The sequence below is a fragment of the Polypterus senegalus genome, chromosome 13 (assembly GCF_016835505.1).
Source record: "Polypterus senegalus isolate Bchr_013 chromosome 13, ASM1683550v1, whole genome shotgun sequence".
Classification (NCBI taxonomy): Eukaryota; Metazoa; Chordata; class Cladistia; order Polypteriformes; family Polypteridae; genus Polypterus; species Polypterus senegalus.
The window spans coordinates 145,680,819-145,692,826 of NC_053166.1; the positions used below are offsets into that span (position 1 = coordinate 145,680,819).

The window sequence follows — 12,008 nt, forward strand, 5'->3', positions numbered from 1 at the left end:
AGGAGAAACCAAACTTTGCTCCCAATTTGAACAGGAGTGGCATACATAGAACCATAGACATGTGCAGTGAACATTCATTTATAGCAAAACTGATTTTTCTAAATTCATAACTAAAGAAAAAAAATATATTCCACAGGTGTTTGCTCTTCGTGAGTCAATATTTACCAGTAGTATCTTTGGCAGAAGGCACAGTCTTTTTTAGTGTAAGTCTTTTTGTACACCTGAGTAGTGCAATTTATTATTTAAAAATGTAAGAAAGCAGATAGATAGATAGTGTCACAGGCGGCTGGGGGTGAAGCCCAGCCGGGACGCCCGAGTGAATCGGAGGAGGGTTGGTGCCTCCTCCCGACCACGAGGGGGCGACCGCCTTGGTTTTGTTGGTGGCCTCGGGTAAGGGGCTTGGAAGCCCAACCCTGTAGGGGCCCGTGGCCACCGCTAGGTGGCGCCCCGGTGCCTGAAGAAACTTGGAGCCCAGCACTTCCTTCACACCAGGAAGTGCTGGGGGGAAGTAGACAGGGGACACCCGGAGGGCTTCCGGGTGCGCAGCCGGCACTTCCGCCACACTGGGGCATGTCTTCGTTGGAATGCCGAGAAGCAGCTGGAGCCCATCCGGGGTGTGATAAAAGGGGATGCCTCCCTTCATTCGGGAGCAAGAGTCGGGTGGAAGAGGACGGAGCTCGGAGAGAAGAGTGGAGGCGGCCAATAGGAAGTCATTTGGAGACTGTGAGGCCTGGACTTTGGGGGATTGGTGCTGGAGGCACTAGGTTGTGCACTGAACAAACTGTAAATATTTTGTGTGTGTTGGGTACTAAACTATGTCCGTCTGTCTGTGTCCTGGGCCCATTCACAATAGATAGATAGATAGATACTTTATTAATCCCCAAGGGGAAATTCACATACTCCAGTAGCAGCATACAAAACAATATTAAATTAAAGAGTGATAAAAATGCAATGCAAGTTAAAAAATGTAAGGAGAGAGTGTGAGGCTGGTATAACAGTCTATAATCTTGTAGAGTGTTAATGTTTAAACCCCCCTCAAGGAACTGAAGAGTCGAATAGTGTGGGGGAGGAATGATTTCCTAAGTCTGTCAGTGGAGCAGTCCTGTCTGTCTGTCTGTCTGTTAAGTATAACCAAAGGTATAACAGAATATAAAGACATTTGACCTTCTGCATCTACTGGTAGAACTATGGCATAATGCAGTATACACCATGAAAAATATTAATGTGCAGACTGTTTTTAAGTCAACATTCCAATAGGCCTCGGTTGGCTGCATTTGGATATAGATCATTTTACTGGAAAATGTGGTGACACATCCACTTCTTGGCAGAACTACAGACATGATTTAGAGTGAAAATTAAAGATAAATGGGAAAGACCGAGTAATCACCAAGGAAAACAATTACTACAGTTAACTGCAAATCAATACGAGAAAAGCAGTATTGTCAGCCTAATCAGAATAGGCAATGTTAAAATAAGTGTTAAACCTTGATTTTAATTGCCAGATCGACGAGGTTTCTCTAATGTTGGAAAGTAGATCATTGTAGATAGATGATGATGCCCCATAGATAAAGTGTCTGCCTGCCACACTAGTATTACTAATATCTGGAGTCTAAACCAAGACTGTGTCTTGACATTGCAAAAATAAACCCTGTAATATAGGAAATGATAAGTTCTGTTAAGTCAGGGGGCAGCGAAAACAATTTATGTATACATAAGCATGACATGCATGTTCAATACCTCAAATTGTTGCAAACAAATTTCACCAGCATGCTGCAGCAAGGTGGCAACATAGCCTCAATTTCAGATATCCTGGCAGCTGGAATGAATTTTTTTCTTGCACAGGTTTGTTTTAACACTTCTTCTAACTTTGAAAACTATAGCACTATGAAAGTCCTCAGTGTGTCTGAGAAAAAATGCAACATTGTTCATAATGGCACTCATTTTTATTTTAATTCTCTCCTCTTCTCCTAGGGTTCCAGAGTGTATCCCGTAACTGAGCCTGCCCTTTTAATTAACTTGTAGATTTGGTTGGCTTCTCTTAAGTGATATTACCAGGCCAGCACACCACAGTGTAGAAGATCTTACTAGTCATCACAGAGTTGTAGAAGGATGTCACTTCCCACATTAAAGGAACACAGTCTCCTAAGGAAAAAGGGCCTCCTCTGCTCTTTCTTATATAGTTCCTCGGTGTTACAAGACCAGTCAAACCTGTCATTGTTATGGACCCCCCAAATGCATGCGGGAGCACACTACCTCTATATCCACCCACTCCCTGAACATTAACTGGACATAGAGGCTGTTTGGTGCAGCAAAAGTCAATTAGTTCTTTGATTTTAAACTGCAGTGTTCCTGATGTTAAATTGCAGACAGTTCTATTTGCACCCGACTTGTCTCCTCTCCCTTATCAATACAGTACACCCCATTCAGTAATTGCAGAATCGTCTAGGAATTTCTGTAAGTGACATGACCTGCCGTTATAGTTATAGTCGGAATTTTACAGAGTGAAGAGAACAGGAGAAAGAACTGTTTCTTGAGGTGCTCCAATGTTGCTCATATCCATATCACAGACACTGTCCTTAAGACTCATAAACAGCAGGTCTTCCTGGCAGATAATTCATTATCCAGGGCACCATAGGCTCATCCACCTTCATATCTGTGCTTACTACATATGTTTTCACATAGGCAGGGTGGTAGAGCAGAGCTAGCATGGTGCCAGGGCCTGCATGAGGTTAGCACATTCTGCTCATGCATGTCACTTGATTGCAAGCTGCGTGCATGCTTAACCTCTCCCTCCAGATGTGCGCCCAATGTTTTTCAGCAGCAATAGGCAAAATCTTTAAATACTGGAAATTTATCAGGGATACTTCTCAATTAATACTAGGTTTCTGTCAGTGGATTGCATTCAGCACATTCTTTTCTGGTTGGCTCTGGGTGGAGTGGTGGGTCTGAGGCTAGGGATTTGCACTGGTAATCGGAAGGTTGCCGGTTCAAATCCCGTAAATGCCAGAAGTTCCTCTACTTCGTTGGGCCCTTGAGCCCTTAACCTGCAATGGCTCCGTCCTGGGTATGATTTTAACAACCTGCATTGAAAAACATATGGGTCGGTGGCAGAATTGGCACTCCAGCCACCATAAAAAACCTTGCACTGTTCCACTCCATCTGAAGCAGTGTAGTGCTGAGATGTCACCTGTTGTATGGGCTGCACTCAGGTCCTAATCTGGGATCCCGAGTTGGTTTGTCATGTGGTGGGTGCGGCAATGCGCTGTATCAGTGTTTGTTTATTAATTAAAATTATTACAAATTAAGAAAAACAACTCTCTTTAACATTCATTAGATTACAGAAAAGGTGCTAAAACAGACAAAACAAAACCCCTCAAAGGACACTCCTTACTGAAATAAAAAAGTAGAGTGATTTGAAATTGGACATATATTTTATTATCCCATTTATTAAAATAAAATCTTAACAGTTAATCTAGAAACAATATACAGTAGCATATTGAATGCATGATTGTACATATGGTATTTTTAATGTTTAAATAATATTAAATAAATGTCTGTCAGTCACATGGTTCTTCATTTACCTGTAGTAGCTCTGGAATGAACAGCACACAAAATCAACATTAGGTTACCTCCGCACTTGGCGAACTAAACCGATACCAAGGTTGTCTTTTGGCTTACAGCTTACAGCTGCCGTATGTCTTTGTAGCACAAAACTCCTCTGCTTTTGAGTCTTCTTTACTGCCTGTTTTCTAGAGGATTCTTCTGGCGGTGGGGCATGGATAGGTTTCCAAGGAATGGGATTGCAGAAACTGGGAGCTGGATAGTAATTCTGATCATAGAAGCCTGTGGGTTTTCCATTGGAGTATCCACAAGGGCTAGATGCAGGGCGTGGTTTGTCCTTGGCACTTCTCAACCATTCCTTGAATTTTTTATCTGCCATCTCTCTCCTTTCTTTTAATTCTGCTTCTTCCTTTTCAATTTGCTTTTTTACAATTTCTTCTTCCTTCTTTTTTTCAAGCCACAAATTATATTTTTCTTTTGCCCTTTCATCACATTGCCTCTTCTCAATCTCTTTTGCAGATATTTCCTCCAACATTTTAGTACGTTGTCTCTCTCTTTCTAATTTTTCCTGTTGATTCTTCCTTTGAAGCAATTCCTGCCGTTTTTCTTTCAGTGAGAATTTTGTGTGCTCTCTCTCTCTGCAATAGTGTCCTGTAAAGGACAGGGGTGCCATATACTGTACCACAGTTTATTCCTGCCTTACACCCAATGTTTTTGTGATAATCACTGGTTCTCTGTGGCCCTAAACTGGACTGATTAAATTTTATCTTTCAGCACAGTCAAGATTAAATGTATACTTGTAACTGTTGTTCTGTTCTTGTCAACTGAATGCACATTATGCACATTTAATCTGTCCTTCACTGGCTGTCACAAGATGCCCAGAGCACAAGCACGCACAATGATATCATCCACACCAGGCGATATCTTTTGTATAGTAATGCAATATTTTTGTGAAATAACACAATGACTATTATGTATTAACACAATACTGTCAAATAATGCAATAATTACTGGAAAATAATGTAATAGTTTTGCAAAATAATGCAGTACATTTTTTGGCAGGTATAAGCTTCTGTATTCAATAGTGGTGGGAGAGAAAAAATTTTAATGCCATTTTTCATGCAGAATGGAGAGACAAAAAGTATACAATATAACAGATGCCAAGAGAGACCACTGCTGGTCCCTTGACCAACATCTGAAGGGGAGAGACCTGTTCATACCTGGGGGTCTTTAATTCAAAAAAGCCAATCTCATGAGGGTTTAGTTTACTGTTTATGATATCTGCTTATTATTACGGAAGTATTTATTTATCAATATTTTAGTTAAAAAGCATGTATTTTGCATATTTTGAGCATATGACAGAATAACTGACATGTGGACTGAGACACAAGTTTTTTTCCTTGGACATTTTTGACATTATTTGCCTTTGTACATTATGGGTCACTATAGGTTTCTATTACATTAATTTGTTTTTCTCATTGTTCTGCATGAAAACATGGGATTTAACTTATTTTTCAGTCACCACTACAAAGTACTTGGAGTAAGTAATATACACTCCTCAAAAAATTAAGGGAACACTTAATCATCACAGTCTAACACCAAGTCAGTTAAGCTTCAAGGATATCGGTCTGTCCAGTTAGAAAGCATAAGCGATTTTGAATCAGCTTCTCCTGCTTTGGTGCAAATTAAAGTGTCAACAGGTGCACTGGGGAGGCAACAGCAAGACAACCTTCAAAAAGGGAATGAACTTGCAAGTCGTGGCCACAATTTCTCTCTCCTTATCCCTCCCGACTGATTCTTCTGTAATTTTGCATTTTGCTAGTGTCTTTGTCACTGCTGGTAGCATGAGGTGGTACCTGAAGCCAATACAGATTGCACAGGTAATCCAGCTCCTCCAGGAAGGCACATCCATCCATATGTGCCATCCCAAGAAGATTTGTTGTTTCTCCCAGAATGGTCTCAAGAGCATGTAGGGTATGACAGGAAACAGGCCGTTACACAAGGATAACTGGACAGGGACACAGAAGGGCATCAACCCAGCAGCAGGACCGGTACCTGCTCATCTGTGTGAGTAGGAACACTGCCAGAGTCCCGCACAATTATGTTGTTGGTATTTGATACACTGTATTAATCCCCAAGGGGAAATTGTCTTTTTACATGACTTTTGGAGGTCAGAGCAAAGGGTCAGCCACTGTAAAGGGCCCCTGGAGCATGACCTCCAGCTGGCTACTGGTGTGCATGTTTCTGACCAAACTGTCAGAAGCAGACTCCAGGATGGTTGCATGAAGACCCAACATCCTCTAGTGTGTCCTGTGCTCACAGCCCATCACTTCCAGCTCGATTGGCATTGACCAGAGAATACCGCAATTGACAGCTCTGCCGTTAACGTCCCATGCTCTTCACAGATGAGTGCAGGTTCACACTGAGCACATGTGACAGATGTAATAGAGACAGCGTGGTAAACGTTATGAAGTGATGGTCTGAGAGACATATTCTTGGAGGGTCGCACAGACCTCCATGTGCTAAGCAACAGGACCCTGACTGCTGTTAGGTACTGGGATGAAATCCTCGGAGCCATTGTCAGATCATACACTAGTTCAGTGGGCCCTGGTTCCTCCTGGTGCAGGACAATGCCCAGCCTCATGTGGATAGTGTATATGCATTTTCTGGCTGACAAAGGTATTGATGCCATTGACACACGTTCCCCAGACCTGAATCCAATTCAGAACTTCTAGGACATTATGTATTGGAGCATCCGATGCCGCCAAGCAGTGCCACAGACTGCCCTGATCAGGAAGGAGATCCCCCAGGACACCATCTGCTGTCTCATCGGGGAGCATGCCCAGACGTTGTTTGGAGTGCATACAGGTACGTGGGGGCCATACACACTACTGAATCACATTACGAGTTGCCAGGATGAAATTCAACAAAGTTGGATCAGCCTGTGATTAAACGTTTTGACTTTCATTGTGATGTTAAATCCAGCCCTCAATGGGCTGTTAATTTTGCTTTCCATTGATTGTTATTACATCATTTTATCAGTGAATTACACAGTATTACTCAGTAAAGATTTTCCACTTGAATATTTTGTTCATCAAGATTAAATGTGCGATGTAAGTGTTCCCTTAATTTTTTTCATGAGTAGTATATATGTATAAAAATAATTTTTGGGTGGATTTTTTTTAACGGTACACTTTAATATTTGTCCAGTCCATAAAATAGTAGGCCTGGATTTTGCAGAAAAAGAAAAAGACTGCCATTGTCAATCATTCCAAGCAGCTTGATCTCAGTGGGACTAAAGCCATTTCCATCTGTGTTTGTTTGGACTTTTACAGTTTTTTTTTTACCTCGGATCAGATGGCAGAATTGCCAAGCAGCTGCTCACATCGTAAGAATATCTGCATTTCTGGCTGCTTTCCTTTTCAAACATAAATCAAAATGTTTCTGAAGCCATGAACGCAAACAATTTCCTGGCGTCTTCCTCACACCAGTACTAATGCCAAATGATTAAAATAAGCACAAAGGACACAAAAAGAGAACTGATCATACGGAGAACACATAATGTAAAAGGACAATAAAAAAGAAAAGCCAGCTTGCTACTAGTCCTGCATTCACAAATGTTACTGTCTGGTGGTATATTGTCCCAACTTTCTCATCTTCCAAAATCATCTGAAATATCCTTTTCTCCCTTTTTCATCCCCACAGTGAGCTTTTCACAAGCTCATCTTTTAATTCTTATGCAATGTGATTTGCTATGGAGGCCTTTCACAGCCTGTCTATGATTTACCTCGTGGTATTTACTTGAAGCAGCCTGGTTTTCATTTCATATCTGTTTACTAAGGAAGGTTCCATGCTCCTGCTCACTCTCTTGGGTTCGATCTGGAAACCACTGCTGCCAGCAGCCTGCCTGAAGAGGTTGTACTGTCCGAATACCTTCCACTGTAAAATAGTCACATATACCTCTTCAGCTTTACAATATTAACCATTTGTCAAAATAATGTATTAGTATGGAAAAAAGCAAGAAAATACATTTTAAGTAAATAAAGTATTTTAGGATTAAAATGGAGAAATTACATGCTGTGTTATTAAAGCATTGTTTATTCATAACTGTGTATTAAGAATGACAAATAATGAACAGTTGAAACACTGTTAAACATATTGTGTTTTTTATTTTTTCATATTGCAAATAACCTGTACTTTTTGTTTCCTTTTGCAGATGCAGCTCCTCAACTAGTCTATTACAGAGAACATTAACCTTTAAACAGCACTATTGAGAAACCAATAACGTGATGATGTGGAAATATTACAAGCTATTTTTAAAGACTGTCTGGAAAAGGTATAGACTCTGTCATAGTTCAACCTTGGGAAAAAGGATCAAACTGGGTAAGCAAATACAAATTGTACTTATGCAGCACTTCTGCAACTACAAAGAAAAGGTTCACTGTCAACTTTTAAGTGACTAGGCAAAGTTCCCTTTGACATATAAGCTGCGATTTTTATATTATTTTATTGCAGGTTCCTTCAGGCACTCATTTCACATGCTATAAACTAACAAAATCCAAATAGTCATCAGCACTCAAATTCAGGGAAATACACATCGTCTCACATTAACAGATACCTTATACAGTATAACAGAGATAACAGACTACCTTTTAGGTTGAATAATTTTGTCAACAACTTTGTGGTGTAGTGACACAGAATAGTGTATCACCTTAATGTTCTAGGGCCTCATATTTAACAATACCTTGACAATAAAAAAACTTTAAATACCACTATGGCATTGGTCTTCTCAGCAGAGGAAGGCTAAAATCAATCTGCTTGGTTTTCTATTATAGAAAATAAACCACATTAGAGAGGCATAGTTCTTCAGGTTTTACATTTCATGTGAAAAAGCTGCTGCTTAAGTCTGATAAGTCAACTGAAAATAATAAATCCTGCATAGACAAACTAGACATCAAAATAACTTAAATCATTCATAAAAATCAATTTTCATTGTTTGTCTGACTTTTTCTGTGCGAATACATTTACACTAATACACCCTAGGGTTGCAGCCTTTGTCTTTTAAATATGCTACACAACCTTTTTATAAAAATAATTTATTTTACTAAAAGAAATTGCTAAATTAAATTCATGATACTTTTCAAACATGCTGCATATGCTTTCAAACAAACCTAAAGACGATCTCATATTCACACTACATACATTTCATAGAAAAAGCAATCAAGATATAAACATTCCTCAGGCTTGTTTTACTAGTGTTTCAAACTTCAGTATTCAGTAATTCAATCTGTTTTATGTCCTCATTAAAATAAATATAAAATGAGAGGTAATAAAGTTAATCCTTTGACCTACAACGTCAAGTAAGAAAAGGACAATAATAGTAGGTACTTCCACATGCAGTTCTCTAAAAAATTACATTAAAACAAGTTGATTTTGCAATAAAGATAAAAATAACAAAAATGTACAAATCTCATATGAATAGCATACTCCAAGTGTTAATGTCTTCAGTACAAATCTCCAACAGCATATTATAAAAGCGAATTATTGCTCTGTCGATGGCTCTTTACTGTAAGCTGCCATAGTGGCAGTAATTTTCCAAAGCTCCTGTAAGTAAACAAATAAATTAAAATGAATACAGGCAATAAACACTCATATTCCTAATGTCTGGCTAATGTAAATATTACATGATAGTCCCCCACCTAGGCAATAAGATAACAATGCTGTACTACAGACAGTGTAGTTTTTAGTGTAAAATTCTGCTTGAAGCATCACTGAAGTGTCACTATACTGTAAGTGACACAAACTTGCTTATGTAACCAGAGTTAAAAAAATAACTCTTTGATACTGTGAGTTGAGAGTCTAATTATGTTTAGCATACATACATTTTTTCTAGCTGCAGGAGGGAGAATTCTTTCAGGTAGGCACCTTAAATGATTAAATCGGATGAGCTGTTCAAAGACAATGAAAGAATGTGCTATATTGGGGTCTTAGAGAGCCTAATCCATACAGTGCATCTGGAAAGTATTCACAGCGTATCACTTTTTCCAAATTTTATGTTACAGCATTATTCCAAAATGGATTAAATTAATTTTTTTCCTCAGAATTCTACACACAACACCCCATAATGACAACGTGAAAAAAAGTTTACTTGAGATTTTTGCAAATTTATTAAAAATAAAAAATTGAGAAAGCACATGTACATAAGTATTCACAGCCTTTGCCATGAAGCTCCAAATTGAGCTCAGGTGCATCCTGTTTCCACCGATCATCCTTGAGATGTTTCTGTAGCTTCATTGTAGTCCACCTGTGGTAAATTCAGTTCATTGGACATGATTTGGAAAGGCACACACCTGTCTATAGAAGGTCCCAGAGTTGACAGTTCATGTCAGAGCACAAACCAAGCATGAAGTCAAAGGAATTGTCTGTAGACCTCCGAGGCAGGATTGTCTCAAGGCACAAATCTGGGGAAGGTTACAGAAAAATTTCTGCTGCTTTGACGGTCCCAATGAGCACAGTGGCCTCCATCATCCATAAATGGAAGAAGTTCGAAACCATCAGGACTCTTCCTAGAGCTGGCCGGCCATCTAAACTGAGCTATCGGGGGAGAAGGGCCTTAGTCAGGGAGGTGACCAAGAACCCGATGGTCACTCTGTCAGAGCTCCAGAGGTCCTCTGTGGAGAGAGGAGAACCTTCCAGACGGACAACCAACTCTGCAGCAATCCACCAATCAGGCCTGTATGGTAGAGTGGCCAGACGGAAGCCACTCCTTAGTAAAAAGGCACATGGCAGCCCGCCTGGAGTTTGCCAAAAGGCACCTGAAGGACTCTCAGACCACGAGAAACAAAATTATCTGGTCTGATGAGACAAAGATTGAACTCTTTGGCGTGAATGCCAGGCGTCATGTTTGGAGGAAACCAAGCACCACTCATCACCAGGCCAATACCATCCCTACAGTGAAGCATGGTGGTGGTAGCTTCATGCTGTGGGGATGTTTTTCAGCAGCAGGAACTGGGAGACTAATCAGGATAAAGGTAAAGATGACTGCAGCAATGTACAGAGACATCCTGGATGAAAACCTGCTCCAGAGCGCTCTTGACCTCAGACTGGGGTGACGGTTCATCTTTCAGCAGGAGAGCGACCCTAAGCTCACAGCCAAGATATCAAAGGAGTGGCTTCAGGACAACTCTGTGAATGTCCTTGAGTGGCCCAGCCAGAGCCCAGACTTGAATCCGATTGAATATCTCTGGAGAGATCTTAAAATGGCTGTGCACCGACGCTTCCCATCCAACCTGATGGAGCTTGAGAGGTGCTGCAAAGAGGAATGGGCGAAACTGGCCAAGGATAGGTGTGACAAGCTTGTGGCATCATATTCAAAAAGACGAGGCTGTAATTGCTGCCAAAGGTGCATCGACAAAGTATTGAGCAAAGGCTGTGAATACATGTGATTTCTCAGTTTTTTTAATTTTTAATAAATTTGCAAAAACCTCAAGGAAACCTTTTTCACATTGTCATTATGGGGTGCTTGTTATGTGTAGAATTCTGAGGAATAAAATGAATTTAATCCATTTTGGAATAAGGCTGTAACATAACAAAATGTGGAAAAAGTGATGCGCTGTGAATACTTTCCGGATGCACTGTACACTGCACATACAACTAAGCCCACTGAATGTGCTAATTTGGTAGCAATTTATACATGGTATTGGTCAGTGGAAAGTTAGCATATACAGGTATAAGATCTCCCAAGATGCCTCAAAGCCAGAAGCCCCATTGGCACAAATGCGACTTTGACTCCATGCCAAAAGCAATGTCTCCAGAGTGCCAATAAAAGGTGAAACTGCAGTTGTCAAAGACCCCACTGCAAAGCTGAAGATAACTGTTTCAACGGTATGTGAGTGTATAAAAAAAATAATTATACTGCAATGTATATTATAAGTGAAAGCCTCATTTTAAATCAAGTTAAATATCTCCTTTCTTTTGTACCATATTATTCATGATTTAATATTTCTGCCATGGTTGCTGAATAGATTTATACAGAAATTTAAAGTATAAGCTACACTCCAAGGAACATCAATACTCAGCCAACAGGTTAACCAAAATTAAATATAAACACATCAAAATACAAAGAGCTACTAAATATGCAAAATGTAACAGAATCTTTGTGTTTCTGAATTAAATGATGGGCGGAATACTTTGCTCCACCTCATAACATTTCCCCCCTGTCAGATAAACCAGAAGATTGCAAGTGCAGACTGGTGGAAAATAAAACAGGAGATCAATTTTACAGTCACTATATCTTATGCATATGCTCAAAAACAAACATGATACAATCAACATGAACCCTTTAACCTGCATTTGGCAAGTATTAACAATTTGCTGCAATGGTTCAAATGCTTAAAGTACATTTTAAAATATGAATTCATTAAATAAGCGATTGAAAATGTATTATT

At 39.8% G+C, this 12,008-nt stretch overlaps 2 protein-coding genes across 4 annotated transcripts in view; both read right to left on the reverse strand.

Moving 5' to 3' along the window:
- Window positions 1–3,295: 3,295 nt before the first annotated feature.
- On the reverse strand, window positions 3,296–4,575 carry LOC120542252 (coiled-coil domain-containing protein 34-like). The gene has a single exon (XM_039774566.1). It carries the CDS (start codon window positions 4,232–4,234, stop codon window positions 3,626–3,628), a length of 609 nt encoding a protein of 202 aa, XP_039630500.1. The 5' UTR covers window positions 4,235–4,575; the 3' UTR covers window positions 3,296–3,625.
- A 3,135-nt stretch (window positions 4,576–7,710) lies between these two features.
- mettl22 (methyltransferase like 22) overlaps window positions 7,711–12,008 on the reverse strand; it is a 45,544-nt gene continuing 41,246 nt past the window's right edge. For all 3 annotated transcript variants that reach the window (XM_039774565.1, XM_039774563.1, XM_039774564.1), the window contains one exon: window positions 7,711–9,165. In XM_039774565.1, coding sequence (XP_039630499.1) covers window positions 9,103–9,165 — 63 coding nt within the window. In that variant the 3' untranslated portion in view covers window positions 7,711–9,102. The remainder of the gene's footprint in view (window positions 9,166–12,008) is intronic.